Genomic DNA, 27,977 nt, shown 5'->3' with positions numbered 1-27,977 from the left:
TCTCCCTAATGAGATGGGTTATGACCCTCTCTGTGACCTTCATCACCTGGTCCAACAGTTTGATACCCCTGTAGTTATTTCTATCTAGAGCATCACCCTTACCCTTGTAGCAGTTGACTATGGTGCTGCTGCGCCAGTCATTGGGTATGACTACATTATGAACTACCTGGTTTACAATGCGGGTGACTATGCCATAGCCCACATAGCCAGCTGTTTTAAGCATCTCAGCAGTGATTCCTGATGGGCCGGGGGCTTTACCTGGTTTCATATCCTTAATTGCCTTATCTACAAGGGAGCTGTCTATTCGGGTAGCTGGTCCCTCTACTGGGTCAACATTTGGCAGGCTCTCCTCCTCCCATTCATTCTCCTCATTCAGCAGTCTTTCATAATGACTTCTCCAAGCCTCTTTCTTTTCACTAACAGTAAAAGCAAAGAGCGACCCTGCATCCCGCTGTCTGGTGAGGATGAAGTCTATTTGGCTAGCGGAGTCTCCTGACTGATAGGTTATAAGGTGGCAGACAGGCTTCTTGAAGTTAGTGTTGCAGATTGAAAGGTTACATGCATCACAGAATTCCAGCAGTCTAGTTCCCTCATCATTTCTGGTGCGAATACCATGGCCTCCTTGTACCCCAGTGAAGATACCCGATTCCCGCCCAACATGCCCATTAAAATCTCCACCCACAAAGATGAGGTCCTTGCCACTAGTCTTTGAAGTAGCCTGTAGAAGGGTATCATAAAAGTTGTCCTTCTGATCATTTGGTAGTCCCGCTTGTGGGGCATAGGCGGAGATAATCGTAGCTGTGCCACTCTGTAGGACCAACCTGAGCTTAAGCACTCTATCGCAAACCCTGACAACCTCTATGACCTTATCCACCCATTTCTCCGCAAGGAGAATGCCTACACCCCCTACACCTTCCACGTTACCTTGCCAGAAGAGTTTGTACCTAAGTGCCTTGCCTGTGAGGACCCTAGCTTATATTATTTGATTGAATGCCACACATCCATTACCAAGTAAGTTTATCGTAATCATTTTGATGCTACTCTACCCTATACTGTTCTCTCTCCCCCTTTTGTTTTCTCTCTCATCGTTTCTCTAATTCCTTTTTCCTCTTTCTCCATTTTTATCTGTCTCTCTCTCCCCCTCTTTCTCCTTTAATCTCTCTCATTGCTCACACGTGACCATCATCCATTTTTCTTTTCCCTACATGATCACCTTTCTTTTCTTTCAGGGCTGTCCTAGAGATTGGACGTATCCTATCTCTCTCTCTCTCTCTTCTGTCTTTTCTCTTGCCAAAGAAAATATTTCTCCAGCGTTCACTATTTTACCTTCGTCTCGTCTAACGACCCTCCATGTTTGTTGTCATTCAGTTTCCTTGTATATCTCCACTGTTCTGCTTTTGTTACCAACTTTGACCCTCCATAAAATCCCAAATTTTATTTTGGCTTTTGAGGGAGCAACTGCCTTTGAAGACTCATATTGTTGTTCAATGCTCGAAACGAGTAGATAGGCAGCCGACAACTGATGAAGGGTCGTTTTTTATGTTACTTCCCCTGTTTTCCATTTGTCTCTCTTGTTGTTTGCGTATTCAACTTATTTGTTTTCGTATTTCATGTTGTTTACTGTTTGTGACGTTCAGTACCCATATATGCATGTGTGTGTATATATATATATATACAAAAAAAATATATATGTATATATTTGTATATATATATTATTTATATATATATATATAACAAAGATGGAGTAATGATAAAGACAGAAGCCTGGTTGAGAAATTTTCAATTGAGGTATTTATTGTCTACATTTACAAGGAAAGATATTACAACGAATGACCAAATTGTGGAGAGTTGGGATATTGGTTTTCTTCATGTGACTGTGGAGACAGACAAGAAAATTCAGTTGTCGATCAGCAGTCAAGTCAACAAGCCATTCTTTCAATGTTTTCTGTGTGTGCTCTTCCAGCACTCTGTGTGACAGCTTTTATGCCTGAGATGAGGTGCTTTTATAGCAAAAAATCAGCTCAGAGAGACAACTCTAAAAGCTAGAATCTCTGTAGGAGGTCGGCTCTAGGCAGTATCCTACTTGGTCAGAATTTCTTTATTCTTGCCAATTGTGACATTGGATGTAGTGACTAAATATTACTGCTACGTGACTCCTCTGCCAGTGAAAATGGTGATTTTGAATGAAATAAGAATAGTGCAGTTGGGAAGTGTATAATACAGTGCTGTCTTCTACATGAAGTACTGTATAAAGTTTATACTGAAAAAGTCTCTAAAGGTTTGTATTGAAAAAAACTCTGCAAAAAACCAGGAATGCAAAAATAACAGAAATACTTTTTTTTTTTTGACTGACATGCAGCAGAAATCAGAATTGTGGTTAAGAGCATAATTGTAAAAATTCTAGGAAAAAAGAACAGATACATATATAAATAGAGGACAAAAAGAAACAAAAAAACAAATATGTAAAGTCAGTGTATTATTGACAGGAATGTCTTGTTTTTACTTACTGTACTGCACAAGTTGAGATGGTCAGTGCATTCACCGGCCTGCAGATGAATATGCTAATGGTATTGCATCAGCTGGTGGGGTTGATATTTCAGATTTGAGGTGAGTTTTCTTTAGGCAGCTGATGCTGACTCAGTTTTTTCTGCCTTTGATATCAAGGACGAAATATTTTGATATTCTATTTATAACTTGGAATGGTCCTGAATATGGTGACTAAAGTGAAGTTCATTGTTGAATATCAGATGGATAGTTGATGGTGATATTTTGAGAATGCAGAGCAATAGATGGTAAAGTTGCTATATAGTCCCGCAGGTGATGAATATAGTTTGCTGGATCTTGGCAGTCCTTGGAAGCAACAGGAATGATCATTTGTTCACATAACATAAGAGTTGTGTCATACTCCAGTTTGGCTGGAGTAGTGCCAATTTCTTCTTTCACAGTGGAATAAATTTCAAGAAGAATGAGGAGTAGGTATCCCAACCATTTGCTATTTGTGTTGGTAAATTCTGAGAATAGATTTCAGTTGTCGGTGGAACCATTCCACCATACCATTGGCTGCAGGATGGTAAACAGTTGTTGGTGGTCTTTATCATCCTAGGATGATAAAGACATGTCAATTCTGAGAAAAGATTAGATTCGAACTGATGTTCGCTGTCTGTTATAACGGTGGCATGTATACCAAAATGTGCTATCCAATGTTGCTGTAATGCTTTAGATACTGTTTCTGCTGTGGTATCTTGAAAAGCGATGGATTCAGGCCACCGAGAAAAGTGGTCCACACAAGTCAAAAGATATATGTAATTTTGAGATAGTAGCAGTGGTCCGACGATGTCAACATGTACATGTTGAAAACATGCATCTGGCATTGACAAAGTTCCTAGAAGTGATTTGATGCGACAATGAGCTTTCGCTTTCTGACAAGGGATGCAACTCTTGGCCCATCCCCTGACATTTTTGTTGATTCCAGTCCACACAAATTAGACAGTGATCAACTTCAGGGCCAAATTCGCTCCAGGATACAAGAGATTGTACAGAGCAGATAAACCTAAATACTTGTACTTCTTTGGAACATAGGGACGTGCATGACCCATATAGAGATGTTTCACCAAATGTAACCAGGAGAAGAGGTTAGAAAAAGAAGTTTGAAAGAGAAAGTGAGAAAAGGAAGAATTTCAACGTTTGAGAAGTTCATCATTTTCCTGGTCGGCAGCTAGCTATTGGAGATTGATAGAGGCAGCAGTGTGTAGTGCACTGATGTGAAACACCAATGTCCATGAATCCTAAGTGGGATTGAGGATGAGTTATCTCACCTGTCCATGACAGGTGTTTTAACACCGGCAACATGTGGGTTTATATACTCTGCTATGCCACTGCAGCCACCAGAAAATACACAAAGCATAAACATTTGTATATCTATTTAATAATGCTGCTTTTACTTCATATATAAATTTTCTCTTGGATATGCAATTTCCAGGCGTACCAGCTCATGATTTTACAAGCCATGAGCATATAAGTCACGGACTGGCTAGGTAATTCACCTTCAACCGAAGAGGGTGCATAAGGCTGACAAACCACAAAAATGGTGAAACATCGATGTCCATCACTCCCGAATGGGAGTGAGACAAAGTTCAGAGACTTCCTACCTCTGCAGGTAACAAAGGGCCTCTCTCTCTCTCTCAGAGTGAAAGGCAGACTGTATGATACCCATGAGTAAACAGCCATGCTACATGGAAGTGAAATATGGTCTGTGACTGCTGAGGACATGCGTAGGCTCATAAGAAATGAAGCTAGTATACTTCACTGGGTGTGTAATGTCAGTGTGCATGCACGACAGAGTGTAAGCATCCTGGGAGAAAAGTTGGACATAAGAGGCATCAGATGTGGTGTGCAAGAGAGATGACTGTGCTGTGTATGGATGAGGACAGCTGTGTGAAGAAGTGCTGAACTCTAATGGTGGAGGGAACATGTGGAAGAGGTAGACCAAGGAAGACATGGTGGTGAAGCATGATCTTCAAATGTTGGGCCTCATGGAGGCAATGATTAGTGACCAAGACTTTGGCAATATACTGTGCTTGAGTAGACCTGTCAAGCCAAGTGAAATCATAGTGATGGCTGATGCCAGTGCCGTCTGACTGGCACCCATGCTAGTGGCACGTAAAAAGCACCGTTCAAGCAGTGGACCTGACAGAAACAGTGACAGGTGACCAAGACCTTTGGTGATATAACGTACTTATGAAAATCTGTCAAGCCAAGTAAGATCATAGTCATGACTGCTGGTATCATCAATGGCATGTAAAAAGCAACCACTACAATCTTGGAGTGGTTGATGTTAGGAAGGGCATCTAACTGTAGAAACCATGCCAAATCAGATTGCAATCTGGTGATCTCCACCTGTATCATCTCTTGTGAAAGGTAGGAGAGTCCAGTTTGCTGGACATTGTTGTAGAGCTGAAAACAAGGTAATTTCTACTCTTCTCCTCTGGAAGCCATCTGCTTGCGATACCAGAGGGCACACACTCTCCTACCCTGATGTAATCTCCAGGGATACAGGCATCCAGCAACAGGACCTCCATAATGCTATGATGGACTGTGAAGTCTGGCGTAACACAGTAAATTCCATTGTCTCGACCACGGTCGAACAATGATGATGATGGTGATCTCCACAGCTTACCAGTTGTCAGCCAAACTGTCCAACCCATGCCAGCATGGAAAGCAGATGTTAAATGATGATGATGACGATGAAAAAAATAATAAAATGACCTTGAAGAAGCTCTCTTGATGGACACCAAAACCATCTTGCTTACAATGATGTCATCTTAAATGGTATGTGAATATTGTTAGACAGCAATATACAGTTCGTTGGAGAATTCATTTACTTTATTTTCCAGTCATATTAGCTGGGCACAGTGTGTGTTAGCTAACCATGCACACACACATATCAATTAAGAAATGAGAGGATGGATTTGGTATTAAACTTTATTATGTGCAATATTCATTTTGTGTGTGTGTGTTTGTACAGATATACATATATATGAGTGTGACTGTGTGGGGGTGTATGTGTGCATGTCTGCGTATATGTGCATGTATGAGTGTCACACATGTATATGTAGGTGCATGCATGTGCCTCTGTGTGTGTGCCCATGTGTGTAGGAAGGCGCGAGCATGTATACGTCTCTGTATATCTGTGTGTATGCGCATAAATATATATATGTATGTTATAAACCCAAACTGGAATATCTAAGTTTAAAAGGTTTTAATCAACTAAAAATATAGCAAACTACAATACAAAGATTGCTAAATTGTAAGCAAAACCAAACTTCAACACAATAACAGTTTTATGCTGTGAGTTGCTACAGTCTCGACTAATTAAAAACCAACACTGAACATGTCGTGCCGCAAACAGAACAGAACTCCGCACAGCAATTGAGACAATCAAAATCACATGATCAAAACTAAAATCACAACCCCCCCCCAAAGAACAAGAACAATTAACCAATAAAATGCAAAATACAAACATAAAATGAGCCAATCTTGACAACGTAATAACGAGGCATTTCAGAAGCATATCACATCATCAATCATAAATTTAACGTCTCTGAAATGGTTTTTGTTCTGGATGAACGCCAGTGCAAAGTAGTTTGAGGTTCTGGTTCTTGAGCTGGTCTAGGTGGGACAGAATCACTCATGGTATCTGAAAAACCACCACGGTGTTCATGCACTTGAGTATGATCAGTCTCAGCAACATCAGTTTGATCCTTACTTAACTGATACTCCTCAGTCATTTTGCCAGTAGGGGCTAAATCTCTAATGGACACAGTACTTTCACGTCCATCTGGGTACTGCACCCTCCCGTGGTTAGGGTTAATCTGTACCAATTGGGTTTCATCTACTAATTGCATACATACAGTTTAACAAACACTTTGCCAGGTCCTTGCATTAACCAAGTAGGAACAGAAACACTGCACATAGAATATCTGGGAAATTTAAAGAATCTCTCATGTGGGGTTTCATTAGTTACTGTGCATAATAATGAACATTGTGAATGTAAAACTTCTGGAAGCACGACTTTCCATTGAGAAACTGGTAAATTTCTGCTACATAAGGCCAATTTAATGGAATTCTATATTACTCCATTATACCTTTCACATTGCGCATTTCCACGAGGATTGTACACAGTAGAATGAGTAATCGCTACACCCCTATCATACAGAAATTGTTTAAGTTCTTTGGATACAAAACATTTAGCATTATCACTATAAATAACAGCAGGAAATCCGAAAAGATTAAACAAAACCTTCAAATTACTAGTAACAGAATGAGCACTAGTATCAGTGTAGGGAAAAATAAACGAAAAACGTGAATACTCATCCACAACAGTTAAAAAATAATGGTTCTTTGACACTGAAGGTAGGGGTCCTTTAAAATCAAGATTCAATCTTTTTAAAGCTTGAGTAGATTTAATTCCTGATGAAACAGAGGTTTTAGTAAAGCGAGGCTTCACTTCACAACATATTACACAATTGTTAGTTATACGCACTACATCATCTACTGAGAATGGTAAATTGTTAACTTTAATATAATGAAACAACCGTGTGATCCCAGGATGACACAGCACTGCATGAACAGGTTACAGTTCATTACCAGTCGTAGCTGCTCAATAGGTACGCGATAAAGCATCAGATGCAACATTAAACTTGCCTTGTGGTAAATGATATCAAATTTATACTGGGCTAGTTCGATTCGTCAATGCATTATCTTTTCATTTTTAGGTTTACTGCGCTTTTGACAATTAAACATAAAAGCAACACTGTTTTGATCAGTGTGAAGTTATGTCCAAGAAGAAAATGAGACCATTTTCTCACAGATTCTACAATCGCTGTCACCTCTTTTTCAATACAAGAATAACAACACTCACTTGGCTTTCCATTTTGGTGTATAATGCCAGATATAGCTACCTCTGATGTGTCTGTTTCTATTGAAAAAGGAAGGCTTTCATCTGCTAAATCATCTCATAAAGTTTTTAAACTAGACAAGGCTCTTTCACCCAAAGGAAAATATTTAGTATCAACCAACAGTTTTATCTTGTCAGAGAATTTTGGAATCCACTTGGAATAATACGCAAATAGACCAACAATTCAACTCAATGCTTTGTGGGTACTAGGAATAGGTAGTTCTAGTAAGGGCTTTCACCCGGTCAGGGTCAGGTTTCAAGTTACCATTTTGAATTTCATAGCCAAGCAATCGAATCTGTGTAGTGCTGTAAATGTATTTGGCATCATTAAAAGTTAAATTACAGTCTTTAGCAACTTGAAGAAAATGTTTTAAATTTCGATCATGTTCTTCCTCCGATTTACCACACAGTTATGTTGTCGATATGCAAAAGTAACTCTACAATTATGGCTTTCGATTATATTATCGATCACTCTGGAAACAGGGCACTGCATTTATAAGTCTGAAAGCAATACGTTTGCGTTGATATAATTTTCCTTGTGCTTTGAAAGTCGTTCTTCAACTAGAATCTCAACTTGATGATACGCACTTTTGAGATCCAGTGTGCTAAAATAATTAAATTGAGCTGTTTTTGTGACCACGTCATGCATATTTGGCAGTGGATATCTATCTAATTGTGTAAACTTATTTATAGTCCTCACTATAATCAATACACAGTGTCTTGCAATGATTTTCTCCTGATATTACCAATACCTGGGCTCACTGGGGAGAAACACTGGGTTCAGTTACCCCTTCTGCCAGATCTCGGCTTTTAGTATCAGCAATAAATTTTTCATTATTAGTGGACTGATTTCGTAACTATGGGTTTACAGTCAGAGTTTTAATTTTCAAACAACTTTGTGTGTAATGTCACTTTTAATGCAATTTAGAGCTCCCAAATGTAACGAGGGGGGGGGGGTGCCATCAAAGGTAATTTTTACATGTTGATGCTGTTTTAAGAAATTTTGCCCTAAAATTATATCTACAAACAAATTATCAAATACCACCTGCTTTACCTGCTCGTAAATTATTCCTTGAAGTTCAATTGAACTCAAACAATAACTGTCGTTTTGGGAACGATTTCTATTGACAGCTATGTTAATTTCATTCCTTTTGGACTTCACCACCAATTTGTTTTTCTTTGCAAAGTCTTTGCTAATATGATTCATAGTAGAGCCGGTATCAATCAAAGCAAATGCTTTCGTGCCATCAACTATTATTGTATAATTAACTTTAGTAGTAGCCCCACCTTCGCATAAAACCATGGCAAAGTTGCCATCATCAAGAGCTTCTGATGTCTTATTGAAATTTTTGCGGTTACTTGACTGGCATTCTTTAGCAAAATGACCAAAATATCCACTTTCCCCGCCTAGCGGGACACTTAAACCTCGGATGAAAATCATTAGATCCACAAAAGGGGCAGGAGTTTTGAGTTCATTTTGTTGCTGCACAAGCTGTGTTTCCGTCAGGAATTGAGATTTTGTCTTCTTCACGTGGAATAAACATTGACAAACAGCTTCCCTGGCTGTTTATAGCAGTCTGACTGCTTTTATACACTTCGGAATTACTTTGAGCAACTTCCAGCATGCGAGCTTGGTTAAATATAGCTTCTAAAATTATCGCCGCATCTTGAATATTTTCTAAAAGTCTAAGGTGAGTTGAAGATGATGTTAATTCCGAGATAAATGCATCACGAACAGATTCATTTTGTGGGTCTCAGCGTCCACTGCTCTGTACCTGCAATCTTTAGCTAGTCGTTTCAATTTCTGTAAATAGTCATCAACTGATTGACCTGGTTCTTGTTTATATGTCATTAAAAGGTGTCATGCAAAAATAACGTTCAAGGGTTTCAGTTTGAATTGCTTCTGCGTAATTCTCACATTCGCTTATGAGTTCATAAACGTCTTTATCTATGGGCACTATTAAACACCTAAGCTTGCTTTCATCAGTGATAGCTGGTTCAGTAGGAAATGATTCTAAAAAATTTATAAAAGTTCTGAACCAATATTTCCATTCTTTTGAAGCTTGACTTAAACTTGGATCAGCAGTGAACAAATTTGGTTTTATAAATTTGCTGTCCATTCTCTCTCTCTAGCTATTTCTAGTTGATTAAATTGTTATAAACCCAAACTGGAATATCTAAGTTTAAAAGGTTTTAATCAACTAAAAATACAGCAATCTACAATACAAACAAAGATTGCTAAATTGTAAGCAAAACCAAACTTCAACACAATAACAGTTTTATGCTGTGAGTTGCTACAGTCTCGACTAACTAAAAACCAACACTGAACACATCATGCCGCAAACAGAACAGAACTCCATGCAGCTGCACTGCAGGCAAATAACAGCAGTCGAGACAATCAAATAACAGCAGTCGAGACACTCACCATCTTGTCTGCAGTGCCTGTCCTCAATTTCTGCCAAATGGCTATCCGGCCTGGCCCACAATCAACCATGGAGAGATATGTCCCCTGCCAGTAGTGTGTTACATCCACTGCTAATCGTCTCCAGTTGTGCTCTACCGAAACGTTTCCCTGCTCATGCACACCCAGAGCAGGGTTGGTGGATTGACACCTGTCACAGTTCCTGACCACATTCTGGATGCTCTATCAGGTAACATTGGTGTCAATCCTCCTTGCGAGACACAGCGTCCTATCCATGCCCATATGATTCAGGGCTACGGCAGTGTAGATAGTATGTAGGGTGAAGTGGTCAGCCATGAGTTGAGACTGAGTCTTGAAGTCATAGTCATCACTGCAGAGCCTGTGTAGATGGAGGATTTGGGAGTATGGGATGGAGAGCGTGGTGTGGGTAAGGTGGGAGGAGAAGTTAAGGTATGAGTGTGAGTCAGTGTGTTTGTAGTGGGTAGAGGTAATGAGAGCGGAGTGGTGTATGCTGACAGAAATATCAAGAAATTTGATGGAAGAGTTAGGGATAGTGCAGGAGAATTTGAGGGCAGGATGGAATGTTTGGACAAAAGAGAGGAAAGTGTCCAGATGTTCACGGGAGAGTGAGGTCACGTCAATACAGTCAAAGATATAATGACTGTATAGCTCAGGAGTGGGACCAGTGAATTGTGAGAATATTTGGGCTTCAACACAGCCAACAAATAGGTTCACATAGTTGGGTTCATCCTCATTCCCATGGCCACTCCTGAAGGCCTTCGTTGTGTGGGATCACCGTATACAAAGATTTAATGGCGTGAGTGAACAGAAGTTGAGAGGGGACTGAAGGGAAAGAGAAAGAGTTAAACAGACGGAGAACATGATTGGTGTTGTGAATGTGTGAGGGGAGGGAAGCCACTTGGGGTGCAAGGACACAGTTGAGGTATTTGGAGATCATTTCAGTGGGGAAATCTATGGTGAAGACAATGGGGCATCCAGGGTTGTTGGGTTTGTGAATTTTGGGAAGGAAATAAATAGTAGAGATGCGTGGGGTACAGACAATGAGACTGGAGACAGTGGGAGGGAGACAGAAGAAAATGAGGTCATGAATAGTGGAGGACACAGTCTGTTGGTAGTTAGGCATGGGGTTGGAGAGCAGAGGGCAATAGAAGGTGGTGTCTTGAAGTTGACGGAAAGCTTCAGCCCTGTAAAGGTCTGCACACCACACTACTACAGGTCCATCCTCGTCAGCTGGTTTGATGATGATATCTTTGTGGCATTGGAGACATTGAGGGCTGAGAGTTTGGTCAGGGAGATGTTGATGATGAAGAAGGAAGTGGTGTATGGGAGGGTGGGAATGAGGATGAGAGAGGAGTGGATTGGAGAGGAGTGGATTGGAGAGGAGTGGATTGGAGAGGAGTGGATTGGAGAGGGAGGAGTGGCTGTAGTGGCACTGGGTGGGACAAGGTGAAAGAGTGAGTGGAATTTATGTTGTTCAGTGCGAGCAAGAAAGTCATGGAGGAGGTGGTTTAGGTGGAAGCGTAAAGTGGAACATGCAACAGATGGTGAGCAAGATATTCATTGGCATCCCCCACTTCAAGTAGTCTACCTCAGTTCTTTATAGTTAGAGCAAAACAGAATGAAATAATAAAACAGAAGTTACTTTAGAAACACAAGTGCAAAACAAAAGCAAAAGAACAACCAAAATATGCATTGAACACAGAATAAATGCTGAGATAATGTTCATGTAACAATGATAAGTTCAAAGCTATGCAAACAGTTCTGTAGTTTTACTGTTTTTTAAACAACTGTAAAAAAAATGGGGTTTGTTTTAGTTAACAGAAGTAAGTCCAAATGTATTTTGTTGGCCAATGGACTCTTCTTCCACTTTTGGTTACCCTGTCTGTATGAGGTGTGATATCATTGGATAACGTGCTATTTTCTTATGTAGATTTGTTTGTGAGTGGCAGATGAGGAATAAGGTTGTTGTGGTGGGTGAATGGACTCAACAAAAGCCTGCTTAAGTGGATCAGCACTGACAATCTCCTGTCTCTACTGAATATCTAAGACCGTATAATTTGGTCTAGCTTTTAGTACACAGTACAGTCTAGAATAAACAGAGTGCTAAGGATGCTTAACTACATTGTTGCACATGAAGACTTGAGTCCAGATATTTGTGTTCATATGGAAGAAAAATGGTAACTCTGCCATGTAACTTCACCATAATGAATATTGTTTGTAAGATTATGCTGTTGATTAGCTGTTGCAACTACCATCTGACCAGGCAGCATAAGTGAACCATTCAGTAATTAATTTGGGGAGTAACCTAGGTCTTTGTTAATAGTGGTGCATAAACCTAGTAAACAGGGCTTCTAACCAACTCCCCAAATCTGTATATACTCATAAAGCTGCTTTAAGTTTCTATCATTCTGTTAGACATGGGGTAACAAGCTGTAGTAGAAATTCTTTGTGTATCTAATAGATTAGATAAGTCAAGGAAAAGACTGGATTCGAATTGACGACCCCTGTTGATTGTTGTCAAAGGTACACATAAACATGAAATCCATTAGGCCATCGGAGTCTTTGAAACTTCTAAGGGATGAAATATCTTTAATTGGTATGGCTTCAGGATATCTGGAATAATTGTCTATACAAGCTGAGGGATACATTTTATATTGTACTGGTAGTAGAGGACCCACAATATCTATGCGGATATGTTTAAAATGAGCACCAGGAGTGGCAAATGTACCATGTGGAACCTTGATGTGGCAGTGAACTTTGGGTTTTTGGCAGGAAATACAATGTTGTATTCAATTACAAATATGTACTCTACATATTTGGCCATACAAAATTGGCTGAAACTAATTTCTCTGTTGCTAAAATACCAGAATGAGATAAATCATGAAGAACTGAAAGACCATTTATCTATGGTTTTCCAGGACATAAGGTCTAGAAGATCCAGTTGAAACATCATTCCATAAGTGAAACTCTAGATTGTTGAGGTAAGAGATGAAAATCTAGAGAAGATGACTGAATTTTGGAGTTGCAATAATTCTCCATTGCCTTTCTTAACTGTAGCAATTCTTTCCAAATTTCTAGTATCAGCAGAATACAAAGCTCTCAACAACATAATTCCAGGTTTAATCTCACTGCATGGCACTTGGTTGAGAATTTTCTACTGTAACCTCAGAGTGACCAAAGCCTTGTGAGTGGATTTGAAAGATGGAAATTGAAAGTAAACCTGTCACATGCATGTGTGTGTGTGTGTGTGTGTGTGTGGTGTGTGTGTGTGTGTGTGTGTGTGTGAGACTCTGTGTGTCTTTGAGTTTGTGTTTGTCCTTCACTACTGTTTGACAACTGGTGCTGGTATGTTTAAATTTCTATAACTTATTGATTTGGCAAAAGAGACTGATAGAATGATAAAAAATAAAAATAAGTACTGGTGTTGATTCATTTTATTGAAATTCTTCAAGGCAGTATCCCAACATGACTGAAACAAGTAAAAGAATAGAAAAATAATGTATCTGTTGCAAAATTTTCACTACCCTTGATATGATGAATATCCACAGTAAACTGTGAAATATAAGCAAGGTGTCTGATGTCTCTTGGGGTGTATTTATCCATTTTGGATTAATATTTTATGATCGTATAAATGGCAAATGTTCTTCAAATGTATTGCCAATACTTTTATCCAAATGTACAATATCTTATTTCAGCTAACTTAAAATGTTTCCAAAAAAATGAGAAAGAAGTTGTCAGGAATTTTGGATAAACCATTACAGTACTCCACCGATTCCAATTTCAGATGCATCTATCATCAATGACAGAGTTGCATCTGGTTAGTAGAGTAATTCTAGTTAATTTTTCTTTAATGTCACTAAAAGACTGTAATTCTGTTGGAGTTAGAGAAATAGTTTAATTTTAAGCCTGTTACCTATTCTAATGGTTTCTTTTTGCCAAGCTACTAAGTTACAGGGACTGAACCCAGAACCATGTGGTTGGAAAACAAACTTCTTACCACACAGCCATACACACGCGTGCGCACACACACACACACACACACATACACTCATGCATATGCATATTTATACATGCATTTATGCATGAGTGTGCATGTATATGTTCTTTGCTTGGAAAAAGAAATAAGGGTCAGTTTCAGGAAGAGCAAGCATGAAAAAATATACTAAAATGAAAGAATATATATATATATATATATATATATATATATATGTATATATTCATGGGGAAGGCTAGTTTATGGGATTACTGTGGGTTTCCACAGATGTCATCGCAGAGTATACACGCAGCAAGTTTAGATGGGCTGGACACGTCGCCCGGCTCACCGATAATCGGTGGACCTGCGCAGTTGTCGAGTGGTACCCACGCAAGCAGAAACGACCACCCGGAAGGCCTCCACGATGGTGGAGTTATGATTTCAGGAGGACGATTGGGATCACGTGGATGAGAAAGGCGTGATCCAGAGAGGAGGGGACAGCGTGCTGTGACCAGCGGTGTCAAATGGATGCCTGACGGACTGGTCACTCTGAGAATGTGTGTCTGTCTGTCTGTCTGTGTGTTTCCCTAAAACTTGAGAACTACACAACCAATTCCATTCAAATAGCAATTGGTATAAAATTGCATCAATGATTTGAAGTGGTTTCACATGAATGGGAATAAATTAAAAATAAAATTAGTGTGCAGAAATGGAATAGTCCAGATGGATAATAAAAAATTAAATTAAAGAAAAGATTATTGTCTATAAAGTATACAATCTAGAGAAATAAGAAGATTTGAACACATGGAGGAAAGCACCTTCGAAAAGTGTCTTGGTGTGACTATGAAAGGTATCTAATCAGAGGTGGTAAATTCGCCACAATAGAAGCAAGGTTCAAATCAACGGAGCGTGCAAGGGAGTACTTGACTTGAACTTGCAAAGTGGAAATATTTTATTTTTACCTTTATATCTGGGACGTAGGACGTCCTGGAAAAAAATTTTTAATGCCCCCCACCCCTTCCCGAAGTAGAGGTAGGCTAGATTGTAGCCACACTTCTATACAAGAGGGAGGACAAGATACAATTAATCGAAATTACAAGAGACGGGCTAACAATTGCAGTCTGTTATATATTTTGAGTATTGTTATCACTAGCGATATCAAGATATAACTTTGTATTTTGTATTTTATGTGTAGATGTATATATATAGATGTACATGTAATATGTACATATATATATACACATATATACATGCACTAGCACTATGACCCGGCAACGACGGGTCTTTAATGCTAGTATATATATATATCCGGTGAAGAAGCACACTCTAAGATGTAGAGCAGTTTATATTTTCATGAGGAAGGCTGGTTTATGGATTACTGTGGGTTTCCACAGATGTCATCGCAGAGTATACACGCAGCAAGTTTAGATGGGCTGGACACGTCGCCCGGCTCACCGATAATCGGTGGACCTGCGCAGTTGTCGAGTGGTACCCACGCAAGCAGAAACGACCACCCGGAAGGCCTCCACGATGGTGGAGTTATGATTTCAGGAGGACGATTGGGATCACGTGGATGAGAAAGGCGTGATCCAGAGAGGAGGGGACAGCGTGCTGTGACCAGCGGTGTCAAATGGATGCCTGACGGACTGGTCACTCTGAGAATGTGTGTCTGTCTGTCTGTCTGTGTGTTTCCCTAAAACTTGAGAACTACACAACCAATTCCATTCAAATAGCAATTGGTATAAAATTGCATCAATGATTTGAAGTGGTTTCACATGAATGGGAATAAATTAAAAATAAAATTAGTGTGCAGAAATGGAATAGTCCAGATGGATAATAAAAAATTAAATTAAAGAAAAGATTATTGTCTATAAAGTATACAATCTAGAGAAATAAGAAGATTTGAACACATGGAGGAAAGCACCTTCGAAAAGTGTCTTGGTGTGACTATGAAAGGTATCTAATCAGAGGTGGTAAATTCGCCACAATAGAAGCAAGGTTCAAATCAACGGAGCGTGCAAGGGAGTACTTGACTTGAACTTGCAAAGTGGAAATATTTTATTTTTACCTTTATATCTGGGACGTAGGACGTCCTGGAAAAAAATTTTTAATGCCCCCCACCCCTTCCCGAAGTAGAGGTAGGCTAGATTGTAGCCACACTTCTATACAAGAGGGAGGACAAGATACAATTAATCGAAATTACAAGAGACGGGCTAACAATTGCAGTCTGTTATATATTTTGAGTATTGTTATCACTAGCGATATCAAGATATAACTTTGTATTTTGTATTTTATGTGTAGATGTATATATATAGATGTACATGTAATATGTACATATATATATACACATATATACATGCACTAGCACTATGACCCGGCAACGACGGGTCTTTAATGCTAGTATATATATATATCCGGTGAAGAAGCACACTCTAAGATGTAGAGCAGTTTATATTTTCATGAGGAAGGCTGGTTTATGGGATTACTGTGGGTTTCCCATCCATAAAGGGTTTAGTTTTATGGAATATTGTCAGATCCCAAAACCTGTTGGTCTAAGACCTTAGGTCTTTGGCCAACAGGTTTTGGAGTCTGATAATATGCCATAAAAATTAAACCCTTTATGGATGGGAAACCCACAGTAATCCCATAAACTAGCCTTCCCCATGAATATATATATATATATATTCACTTTGATTAAAATGAAACGCAGCAAAACATCTAATTACAGTTCATCTGCATTTAGCATCTCTGACCATCACTCACTCCCACTCTGTTGTTTTAGTTTCTCCCAACTAACCTGACTGATGTGAAACACATTGCATTTATTATATGTAAGAAAAGATTAGTTAAATATTAAGAATGCAGAATGAACTTTTAAATACGAAAAGCAAATGGAACACCTAAGCAGAGTCGCTGTTACAGCAAAAAAGTAGAAATGCTGACACATGCAAAAATAAAGAGAATGACTCCAGGTCATGTCAAATGATTTAAAAAGTAAATCTTACAAAGTAGAACAAATTCAACAACTTCAAACACTAATGTATTACTCCCCCAAAAAAGCATATATAAAAAGACATGTAGTGTATTATAAATATTGATGTGTGTGTGTGTGTGTATCAATATGGATATAAAAAAATAAATATGAAAGAAAGGGAAGAGTGTACTGACTAATGAAAATGGAGTGTTGTATTTTATTTTATTGGAAGCTGAAACTGCAGAAATGGTGTCTCTGAGTTTCTCCTTTATGAACTTCAGATAAAAATTTATCGTCCCAAATTTGGAAATGAGAAGTTTAGACTAATGACTTATGAGGTTTCAACTTCCAGTAATATCATGTATGTGTGTGCACATGTCTATAGCTGTTGTCATTGGAAAATTCCTCACATTGAAACCTTTTCTGCAGTTGGTGTTGTTTTATTTGCCAATTCATTTGTTCTTTTTTTTTCATTGGTCAGCTTTGTTGATATTTCTCTGTATACTGTTTTCCCTGACCAGGTCAGTAATAATTCTGTCATTACTTGTCACTTGCATAATGTCATCCTATTTTGCTAAACCATGTTTTGTTTTAGTTAGAGTTGTTTATTGTTCATTCATTGACCACTTCAGTTGTTGTCTTGTATCTACCTGTCTGTTACACCATTCATATCCTGTTTTATTAAGTTTTTAATTCTGTCTACTTCATAAATTATTATTATTATTATTATTATTATTATTATTATTATTATTATTATTATGATATATATATATATATATATATATATATATATATATGCATGCATGCAAGCATGTGTGTAATAGTTTAATATTTTTGATTCTTTGACAGAGTATTGCACTATTCATTGCCTGCTTGTGCCATGATCTTGATCATCGTGGTAAAACTAATCAATTCATGAAATTGTCTGAATCTCCACTAGCAGCCCTTTATACAACTTCAACAATGGAACATCACCACTTTAATCAGACCGTTACCATCTTGCAGGTTTGTATTCATAACTGTCATCACATTCCAGTTTCTATTCAGCTTTTTATGTGACTTATGTTGTCTTTGGGAGTGCAACTTTTATTTTTTTTTAGTCATTGTGATAACACTTTCATTTCTTTGTACAAAAGTTTTGCAAAAGTTTTACTGAATGTTTTCTTGCCAACCGTATTTATTTTTAATTGTGAGTGAGAATATACGGCAAAAGATGTGTTCTTAATGTAAAGCAAAGGATGTTAAAAAACACAACAAATTTATAACAATTATTTATTGAAATAGGGCTAATAAATACAACTATTGTGTGTGATTATATATATCATCATCATCATCATCATCATCTTCATTTAACGTTTGTTTTCCATGTTGGCATAAATTGGATGGTTTGACCAGAGCTGGGCCAGGTTCCAGTATGATTTGGCTTGGTTTCTATAGATGGATGCCCTTCCTAATACCAACCACTTTACAGATTGTTCTGTGTGCTTTTTACATGGCACTGGCACAAGTCCTTTTTTATATGGTACCACCATGGATGTCCTCTATGTAGCCTAGCATGGGAGCTTGTTACTTGGCCTGGCATGGTTGCTTGCTTTTTACATGGTCTGGCATGGTTACTTTTATGTGGAATTGGCACAGTACTTTTTACATGGACCAATGCAGATAATTCTTCATGGCACCAGCATTGGTTCTTTTTACATGGCACAAAGCTCTTGCAAAGCAAAATCCCTTTCAACAAGGAGGGAGCATTAACAACTTTTCTGTAGCAGAAAAGTCTTCTTGAGAACGGCATGGTGCCAGATATCATGGTCCTTTGTCACCTCCTTTGTAAAGCTCAGTGTCCTGAGATCAGACTTTAGTACTTGGATCTCCCTCTTCCACAAGCTCCATCCACTTCTCTATGCCACTGTCTACATTCATCAATATCATATGACCAAACCAGTCCAGTCTTCTCTCTTGCACACTACTCCTAATTCCTCTTACGCCTAACTTTCCTCTCAATACACTAGCACTCTGTTGCACATGTACATGTGCATTGCACATCCAGCAGAACATATACTAGCTTTATTCCTCTCTAGCCTTTGCTTGTCCTCTGCTGTTTGTATATATGCATCATACAATCTTCCTTTCATTTGGAGAGACATTTGGTTGCCAACAAACATAAAAGCTCTCTGAATTGTCTGCATCCTATTCTTATTCTAGTGATTACTCTTTCTGTACATCCCCCACTTTACTAATTAGGTCTCCTACGTAGCAGAAATTATCCACTACCTTTAAAGAGCCTCTGGAGTATTTGAGAAAATCAATTTCCTGTGTATCTGTCGTTTTTATGGTTCATGTGCATCTTTCACATAGAAACACTACTTTCTCTGATAACCCTCCTATTATTCACTGCACCTCTTGTGTGTCCATAGCTTGCATTGGGTACACTGTATGGAATTCCTGCCTACACGTTTCCTATATATTAGATAGGAGTATTTACTTGAAGCAGGTAGGGTTCTGTCTGTTTTCTTGCTTACTAAAAACTTTAGTCTTTGCTAAGTTATCCATAAGGTTCTTCAATTCCAGGTTTTGCTTCCATACCAGGAATTTCTTTTGTAATTCTGTTACAGAATCCATTATGAGAGCAAATGAGTGTGTATGTACTGTTGTAATATTGGGTTTTATATTGTTTCCAAAATAATAGAGTTTCCCATTGTTTCCATAATGTTATTATGTATCATGTGTGTTTTAAAGTTATTGAAGACTCAGCAACTATATTAGTTTTGATTTTTTCCTTGCTTCCTTTAATTGTTCTAACAATTGCTTTTGTTGTATAATGGAGCTTGATGATATTGGTTGATAAATAGAAAGACAAAGCAGCATGAGATAAGACATGTTCATTTATTAGCAAAGCATACACAGTAATGGCTTCTCATTATAGAGGACCCAAATGTGTTGTTTTTAAACTAGAGAGTTTCCGTTATGGTAGGTGACCAATGAAAGGGAGATAACACCCACCTCTTGCAGGTTATGAATTCATAATGACAGTTTCTTTGGTAGTCGAATTCTCCGACCACTCCTGGTGTACACTACTGGCTTGGGATTTCCTGAGCTGGAAGGTGGGACATCCCTGTGCGCAGTGAACTGGGTCTCAGGTTGGTCAACTTGTTTGGTGAGATGTCCTGTTGAATTATCACAGCTGTACTCAGGAATGTATCTGGGTATGGTTGGTAAGGTGGACAATTCTGTTGGGGTAGCTACTTGAGGAAACTTGGTTTTCTCACTTCTCTTGCAAAGATGGCTTCTATTTTGATGAAGTAGTCCTGAATCTGCCTCAACAAGTACTGACCTTGGTAATAGAGTTTTCACCACTTTGGCTGGACTGGTTTTAGGTGTCTTCATCCAAATTGGCTGTCCTCTCTAGGTCGGTGACGTTTGTCAAAATCGACTTTTTGTTTCAATTTGAGCCGAGAGTCTGCATTCTTGTGCTGCTCAGCATTTTCTTGGCAGGATACAGTTTTATAAAAAGTTGTTGGAATGTGAGTCCTGAGTTTCCTATTCATCAACAACTCTGAAGGACTCTTGCCATGTTGTAGTGGAGTACTGCAATAATTAAGCATTGCGATATATAGATCACTTGCTTTTTGTTTTAGAAGGTTTTTAACTGTTTGGACCACACGTCCAGCCTCTCCGTTTCCTTGTGGATAATGGGGACTACCAGTGAGGTGTAAAAAGCCAAAAACATTTGATACCATATCTAGCAAATATTGATTTGCAGTTGTCAATGATACTGCCTGATATTGTTGTCTGTAGATGAGATATCTCTATCCATCTAGAATAGTAATCAATGACTAATAAATATCTGTGTCCTTTCAATTTGAATAAGTCCATTCCTACCTTCTGCTATGGATAGTCAGGTAACTTGGTATGTCGTAGTGGTTCTGGTAGATATTTCTTTTCCTTCTCACAGATACTACACCCTCCTATCTTCTCAGCAATTTGCTTCGAAAGGCCTGGTCACCAAACATTGTCCTGTGCCAGTGCTCAGCATTTGATGAAACCTTAGTGTCCTTCGTGTAGATGATCCAAGATGTCTTTTTGGATGTCAGCAGAGATGATGAGTTGGCTCTGATACAGTAAGAGTCCTTAATAAACTGTTAGGTACTGCTGTACAAACCAGTAGGGTCTCAGTTCCGGATCTCGTGTGGCTGCTTCAGGCCAGTGGGAAAAGTTGATAACTTGACCACAGATTTTATTAGTGCATTGTTTCTGCCTGGTTTCCTCCGGTCGTTTGTCACTCACGGAGATGTTCTCTATGATAGAACAGACGAACATGTCTGTCTCTGTCTTCTGCTGGAACTCTTGTTTCATTGGTATGCTGCCAGGAGCCCTGGATACGATGTATGCTGTAATGAGGTTTTTCCCTGCAGTGTGTATGATCTCGTAGGTGAATCTCATTAGGCACATGCAAAAATGCTGAATTCTTGGAGTCAACCCACCGAGACATTTAGTCTTTAGCAGTGGTAATAGAGGCTTGTGATCTGTTTCTATCAAGAACTTTGGTAGTCCTATCTAGAAGTCAGCAAACTTCTCACAACACCACATGACTGCTAATGCTTCCTTCTCAATCTGTGCATATCTCTGCTCTGTCTCAGTGAAAGATCTCAATGCATAGAATATAGGTCTCCAGCTATCACCTTCCTTCTGAAGAAGCACTCCACCCAAGCCAAAAGACGATGCATCTGCTGAGACCTTTGTTGGCTTGTCAGCACTATTATGTATCAGTACTGGTGCAGAGCTCAGTTTTTCATTCAGAGTCTCAAATGCTGATTCTTGAGGCTGGTCCCATATCCAAGTGGTTTCTTTTTTTAGTAGATCCTGGAGTGGTTTAGTTGTCTGCTAAATTCTCAGTGAATTTGCCAACATGATTTACCATACTGAGCAACCTTCTTAGCTCAGATACATTTTGTGGTCTTGTCAGTTCCTTTATTACTTTTACTCAGATTCCTTCTTTGGATATTATATGACCCAGAAATTTCACCTCACTAGCAGAGAATAAACACTTTTCATTTAGTGTTACACCTGCTGCTTTCATTCTTTGTAGTACCTTTTGTACCCTCTGTTCGTGCTCTTGTGTTTTTCCACTGACCAGAACATCATCTATGTCACAAATGAACCCTGGTATTCCTGACATAATGTGTGATATTTCTCTGTGGAAAATTTCTGGTCTGGAGCTTATTCCGAAAGGTAACCATAAATAACAGGATCATCCATACAGTGTGATGAAAGTGGTAAGTTCCTGTGAATCTTCATGCAGAACTATTTGGTGGAAACCACTGTTACAGTCAAATTTCGTAAACACCTTCAAGTTCAGCAAGAAGTTGATCAGTTGAAGGAAGTGGAAAATTTTCCCTTTTCACACTTTCATTTAATTTAGTGTAGTCGACACAAAAGTCTGACTTACATCATTTTTCAGGACTGCTACAATGGGAACACACTAGTCTGTCAGGGACTTCACTGGACGGATAATTTTCTCTTTTTTCAATCGCTTTAAATCTTGCTGGACTTTCTTCGCCATGGGAAGTGGTAGTCGTCTGGGGGGCGGCGATTGAGAAAGGTTGAGCTTTTTCATCCAAGTGAATTTTGTATACATGCCTCAATTTCCCTAGGCCTGTAAACACACTGGGGAAGTCTTTGTTGTATTGGAAAGCTTCTCGTGAATATTTAACTGAATATTTATTGCCAGACATAAAGATATTTGGTGTTGGCTATATATATTTGAACTATATAAATAATTTCTTACTGGGAAACTGCTCTGAAATTATAGAAAGCTATCTATGTGGCAAAATGTGGTCAGTCCAAAAAATATACAAAGTCATCTGTGCAAATCTCTGTGGTGATGGAGGTCCCTTAGCTGTTTGTCTGGCAAGAATGGAGGCTTAGGTCAGCCAGCCACCTTCAATAATTTGCAATTAATTGAGTGCCAAAGCAGTTTTTTTATAGGAAACAAGAACATTCAAGAAAACCATCTTATGCCACAGCCTTATGCTGATTAGTCAGTTTATAGACCAATTACATGAAACTATGGTGTTTGACTGAATATCTAGTGGTTAAGTTTGGAAGAATCATTCCTACAATATTATTAAACTTGTGGTCTTCTAAAACATCAAGGCAATCTTGAAGTTGTTTCCACAACCTCCTGTGTAAACTACTAAATTTCATTAGCCAGTACCTTTGAACTAAATCTGGTCCTGGCCCTTCTAATTTGGCATTATTCCTAACACTTTACTTATTAATGCACTAGTTAGTCTTAGATCTGGCTGCTTCTCACTCACTACTTCTTTCCTCACTTTCTTTAAACATACTGCATCTCCATTATGATTGACTGGCTTATCCCAGATATTACTCCAGATCTTTCTAGATTTTTCTGCAATAGGTTTCTCATCTTCAGTATTTCATTCTCCATTATTTGGTTATAAAATCTCCTCTGGTGTGTCTCAAATAATCTATTCTGTTGATACTGATCTATTCTTTTCTGATATCTAGAGAGCTTATTTGCTAATGCTATGATACACTGTTTCAACTCTTCTATTAATGTCCCAAATCCTTTCTCTTTGACTAAGTATTTTTTCTCAAGAGAAGATTTGCATCTTGTATTTCCTAACTTGTTCAATTTACTCAGATCTTTTCTTAAAGTCTTCACTTTATTTTGTAGTCTCCTTTTCCTCATTTGCTCTTTTCTAATCTTTCCCTGTGAGATATATAATCTTCTAGTGACTACTACACCTCCTGCATAGATCAATAAGTTAGTGCCTCCTATATTTTTCCTATCTATCCTACTGATGACAGAATCTACTTTCCTAGTCATTTCTAGCAATTTCCTTCTGTTGGTTCCTTTCAATACAGGAAATCTTTTTCTTACTTCTTTATTCATTACTTCCTACAACTCATCTAAAATCTTCTGATCTTCCTCACTTAAATCCCTTAAGTCAATGATGCCAGTTGTCCCTTCCTTACTGGTAGCACTATTATTTTTTTCCTTTAGGTTCTTCTTTGGTTTGAGCTGTATCTCTTATGCAGTTGTTTGTCTTTTCTACTGCCTGGTCTTTCTTTTCCAGTTCTCTTGTGATCTCTTCTACCTCCAATTTTGTCATTCACTTTCTTCCCCTAGTAGTATTAGCTTGATCTACTAATCTCTGCTCAGTCGCTTGAAACATACCCTTCTTTAACCAAAGTGTTAACATTGGTTTTCAATAGCCCCTTCTTTTAGGTTCACTTTCTAAGTAGCACTGCATCACTATCCTATTTTATTCACTGGTTCACTTCCTCCTCCTTGCTCTATTATCTGCTGATGCTGTATTAAGATAACAGCTGTGTTCAGTTTGCATCTTTTCTGAACCACTGCTAAGCAAGGGGTCCAGCCTCGTTTTCTCTGTAACCGCCAGAGTTTGTAGGTAAACTCTTATCTCTCATAAACTGAGGTGAAGTAATGTTCATTACTATCATCATCACCACTATTATTATCATTATTATTATTCAACATCTGGTAGTTTCAAGTGACTTTCCATTGCATCACTTGCTGCACTTTCATGCTGGTGAGGTGTGTGCTACATACCCCCCACCCCATTTGGGGAATATTATATTGCATCAATATATTTTGCTAAGGGCATTGGTTTGAGTCTTCTGCTGTATTAGTGTTTGTATTGTGTGTTGTTTGTGCAGTGTAGGCTGTGTTCTTCCATTGGGTATTGGGCTTCTATGGCACATGTTGGGGTTGTTCATTTTATTGTACATTTGCTTTATGTTTATTCTTGTATGTTTTTAGAGGAGTGTTGCATTGTAGTGTGTGTAAATCACTTCATTGTATTCATAGTTTTCTGTCTATCACTCTTTTTTGGTTTTGTTATTTGTTTGGGAAGTGACATAAAGAGATGGGTCAGTCTTTACAGCATTTACTTTTTGACAAAACACCACCCCTGGATGTGTGTTGAAGTTTCTTTTGAATAGTAATTGCCTAAGGCTCACTGAATGAAATTCCCTACTATCACTTTTCCCCTTATTCTTTGTTCTTTATTATTACCTATGCTTTAGTGAAGGCGGAGGTATAGTTTTCAGTTGTGTTTGTTTGCTTGTTTGTCCGTGGACAAGATATCTCAAGAACCACTTAATGGATTCAGATGAAACTTTCAGGGATGTTTTGCCTTGTGACTGGCACACACTGATTAGATTTTGGGATCACTCTAGCACCAGACAAAGATTCTGGATTATTTTTCCTGATTTTCTTTACTTAATTTTTTAGTGCAGTCGGGTTCATTTTTAGTATTCGCATTTGTGAGAGCAGTCGAGTTTATTTCAGATATTCTCATTTTAAAAATCATCTCTGGCTAATCATTGAGAAAACGTTGGTGTTGCCTTGGCAGATGTTTGCACTGTCTGAGCACTCTTGTTATTATTATTATTATTAATATTTCAAGATTGTAGTTACTCTTCACAAAGGTAAAAGAACAATAAGAAGTGCGCGAATGAACAGTATTTCGACACACTGTGTTTTTTTACAAGTTCAAAATGTAAAATTAAATGAAATTCAAAGATAGGAAACACTGAAACATTCAAAATTAAACCAGAATAATAGCACTTTCTTTGGTATTTCACAAAAGGTAGCAGAAGGAAGGAAAGAAAGAAAATATAAAGAAAAGAATTGGGGAAAAAAATTATTCAGTCAAAAAGTTTAGTGTAAGAGTGGTGGAATTCACCTGCTATTTTATTAATTCATCCAGGATGAGATATCAACAGTTCACATATCCCCATGGGTTTTGAGGACTGACAGTGCAATGGAGCAAGGGCATATTTTGAGAATGTGCACGTTTTTTCAGGTCTTCTTTACACCCGTTTGATGTGAAATGCTCTGCAAGTCCCATGGAACCACTGTTATGTGCCTGACATCATACCTATGTCCATTAAAGCTTTTCTGTCATCGTTCTGTTGTGCAACCAACATAAATCATTTTGTGTTTGGTGCATTCTGCTGCATACACCAAATGGGAATTCTTACAGGTCCCTCTGTGTTAATCATAACATTTCTGTTATAACTCTTGATGGAATTGGTCTGACTCATGTTATTGCACAATGAACAGGGCTTACCTCTCTTATGGGTGTTTTGGAGGGGTGCAGCATTCAGAAACTCCAATGAAGTTTTTATTAGAGGTACTGGTCAATATTTCTCTAATATTTCTATTATGCCTAAAGGCTACAATAGGTGGAAGAGGAAATATTTGTCAGAAATGACGATATTTTTCTGAAATATGTTGGTAACTGTCAATGCAACACTTTTGAAATTCCAGCGAAACTTTGGTGATTAACTAATCACTAAAGGAATTCAGCCATAAGCTCTTTCCTGACTGCTAAAATTAGATGTGAAAGTTTGATTGTCACTACTAATTTCAGCTGTGTCATTCACAATTTCCTTTAATCATGATTCGCTATAACCACACTTTACATAATGGCACACAAAAGCATTTGCATGTTTCCAATAATCCCCAATGTTTGTGCAAATACATCTTATCCTCAAAAACTGGGACTTCGGATTTGATTTGACTGTATGATATGGATGATCAGAGCAGCAGTGGAGATAAATATGGGTTGACATGAGTTTGCAAAATAATTCTGTGACTATTCAGCCTTCTGAAAAGCTCAACGTGAATTTTATTTTGGACTTAAAGCCATAGTCTTCTGTGAAGAAGTCACAGAAATATAAAAATTTGACTGAACTATCCTGTATTCCTTCCCAGACAAAAAAGATATCAAAGATATATTTGTGAACTGTTGATATCTCAGCCTGGATGAATTAATAAAATAGCAGGTGAATTCCACCATTCTTACACTAAACTTTTTGACTGAATAATTTTTTTCCCCAATTCTTTTCTTTCTTTATATTTTCTCTCTTTCCTTCCATCTGCTACCTTTTGAAAGACTGAACATTGATGATGTTTTACTTGGAAAGAAACACAGTTATTCCTGTTTAATTTTGAATGTTTCAGCATTTCCTATCTTTGAATTTCATTTAATTTTATATTTTAAACTTTAAAGTCTCAGTGTGTCAAAATATTGTTCATTCATTTCATTTCATTTTAATAAAGAGTATCAGTCTTTAATAAAGAGTATCAGTTGCACTCTTGTTATTGTTTTATTATTATTAATTATTAATATATAAAGGACTGAGGTAACTCCTCCAGAAGATATAGAGTGAAAATGAAAGGAAGTGCCATTGTCATCTAGTGAACGATATTTCAACATCTCGTGTGGCTTCAACAGGTTCAAAAAATAATTTTGTCAATCTATTTCATTTTGGTTAATATATAAAGGATTGAGGTAACTCCTCCAGAAGATATATATATAAATTTTGACTCTTCTGGAGAAGTTACCTGAATCCTTTATATATTAACCAAAATGAAGTAGATTGACAAAATTATTTTTTGAACCTGTTGAAGACATATGAGATATCGAAATATCATTCACTAGATAACAATGGCACTCTTCTTTTAATTTTGATATTATTATTATTATTGAGTGAGAGAGCAGTGCATGCCAGGCACATGCATTACAACCATATGTGCATGACATGGTGATCTCAAATCAAAATAAACAGCACATGACCTTGCAGGTGGGGTCCAGTTAGAATTTTCTTCTGGTCAGGTAGCCCATCCCGCTCAAAAGGTCCCTGAATAAAGACTGTTTAAGGATGTTGAACGAACCACCCCTGTTTCCAAAGGTGAATTATCCAAACCTCTAAGAATTCCTTTCAACATATGGCTATGATGTTCCCCCACTACTTCTGCTTGTGATAAGAGATGCACATATCATCAGCCACTAAGGGACATGCTCAATTGGTTAAGGTCAAACAACTGACAAGCAAATCTGTGGTATTGAGCAGAATATTTGATGTAGCCCATCTTTTATACCAAGACAAAACAATGTACATGATAACACTTCCAATCAGTTAAGATCAGCAGCCATGAGAGCCACTGCCTGGTACTGCATTAGGATATTGCCATGAGAGCCACTGCCTGGTACTGCATTACTACTACTACTACTACTACTACTATTATTATTATTATCATCAGTGATGGATAGTCAGAATTGTTAAAGCATTA

At 38.1% G+C, this 27,977-nt stretch overlaps 1 protein-coding gene across 1 annotated transcript in view; it reads left to right on the top strand.

The window, feature by feature from the left end:
* The window catches only part of LOC115214492 (probable 3',5'-cyclic phosphodiesterase pde-5), a 287,952-nt gene that overhangs the window by 234,429 nt on the left and 25,546 nt on the right, over positions 1 to 27,977 (top strand). The window contains exon 19 of the mRNA XM_036505003.1: positions 17,696 to 17,851. Within this exon, the coding sequence (XP_036360896.1) occupies positions 17,696 to 17,851 (156 nt within the window). The remainder of the gene's footprint in view (positions 1 to 17,695; positions 17,852 to 27,977) is intronic.

Source organism: Octopus sinensis, linkage group LG7 (genome assembly GCF_006345805.1).
Source record: "Octopus sinensis linkage group LG7, ASM634580v1, whole genome shotgun sequence".
Classification (NCBI taxonomy): Eukaryota; Metazoa; Mollusca; class Cephalopoda; order Octopoda; family Octopodidae; genus Octopus; species Octopus sinensis.
This window is presented reverse-complemented; position numbering and strand designations above follow the sequence as displayed.